This window comes from Octopus bimaculoides, chromosome 28 (assembly GCF_001194135.2).
Source record: "Octopus bimaculoides isolate UCB-OBI-ISO-001 chromosome 28, ASM119413v2, whole genome shotgun sequence".
In the NCBI taxonomy this organism is placed as follows: Eukaryota; Metazoa; Mollusca; class Cephalopoda; order Octopoda; family Octopodidae; genus Octopus; species Octopus bimaculoides.
This window is the reverse complement of record NC_069008.1, coordinates 8,353,209-8,354,228: the sequence shown is the minus strand read 5'-3', so window position 1 is coordinate 8,354,228 and position 1,020 is coordinate 8,353,209. Positions and strand designations below refer to the sequence as shown.

At 41.2% G+C, this 1,020-nt stretch overlaps 1 protein-coding gene across 1 annotated transcript in view; it reads left to right on the top strand.

Moving 5' to 3' along the window:
• The window catches only part of LOC106875167 (F-box only protein 32), a 65,057-nt gene that overhangs the window by 51,658 nt on the left and 12,379 nt on the right, over window positions 1–1,020 (top strand). Inside the window, exon 6 of the mRNA XM_052977760.1 lies at window positions 521–780. Within this exon, the coding sequence (XP_052833720.1) occupies window positions 521–780 (260 nt within the window). The remainder of the gene's footprint in view (window positions 1–520; window positions 781–1,020) is intronic.

The window sequence follows — 1,020 nt, the reverse complement described above, 5'->3', positions numbered from 1 at the left end:
TCTCTCTCTTCTCTCTCTCTCTCTTCCTTTCTCTCTTTCTTCCTTTCTCTCTCTCTTCTTTTCGCCCTCACTTACCCCCCTCTCTCCTTCACTCTTCCTTTCTCCCTTCCTCTCTCTTCCCCTTTCTCTTCTTTTTCTTCCGTTTCTCTCTCCCTCTCTTCTTTCTTTTCATCTCTCTCTCTTTTTCTATTCTCCTTTGTCTTGTTCTTTCTCTCATCTCTCTCTCTCTCTCTCTTTCTATTCTTCTCTACCTCCCATTCTCCTTCCCTCTTTTTCCTTTCTCCTTCTCCCCCTCTCTACATTGCTGTTTCTCTCACTCACCCTTACACTCATACTTTCACTATCTTTCTGTCAGATTTAACCACTCATCCTCCCGAACTCACTCACACTCCCTATCACTCATTCCTCACTCACTCTTTCTCTCCCTCTCTCTCTCTCTTCATTCCTATTACTCTTCTTCATTTGATGCCCCCCTCTCACTCTCCTTTGCTCTCACTTTCTCATTCTTCCTCACATGCAGCGAGAAAATGATGGCAGGCTCACCTTTAGTGATTTGCCAGAAGACTGCATCCGAGACATCCTGTTACGGCTCAACGACCACAAGGACATTGTCCACACTGGTCTCACAAACAGCTTTATCTATGAACTGTCCGAAGAGAAGATACTATGGAAGCAGCTGTGTTTTTATAATTTCAACAACGACCAACTGTTGGTATTTATACCAAAGGAAGCTGACGAGTGTGAGATTGACTGGAAAATGGTTTACCGAAGATGTGTAAAGTACGTTACTTTTGGCTCTTTTTTTCTTTCTTTTTCCTTTTTTTTTTTATCAAAGAAGATAAAAAAGAGGGAAATAAAAAGCTTCTGATAATGTGGAAAGTTTTGTAAAACCTTTATATTTCAGGTGCAAAGGCCTATCTCCAGAAGGAAAACAGTCTGGGAAATGTCCAGTTATGCAGGTTCCATTAACCCTTTCAATTTTGTTAGCATTTATGTAGCAGCAGAAGTCACTTCTTTTAA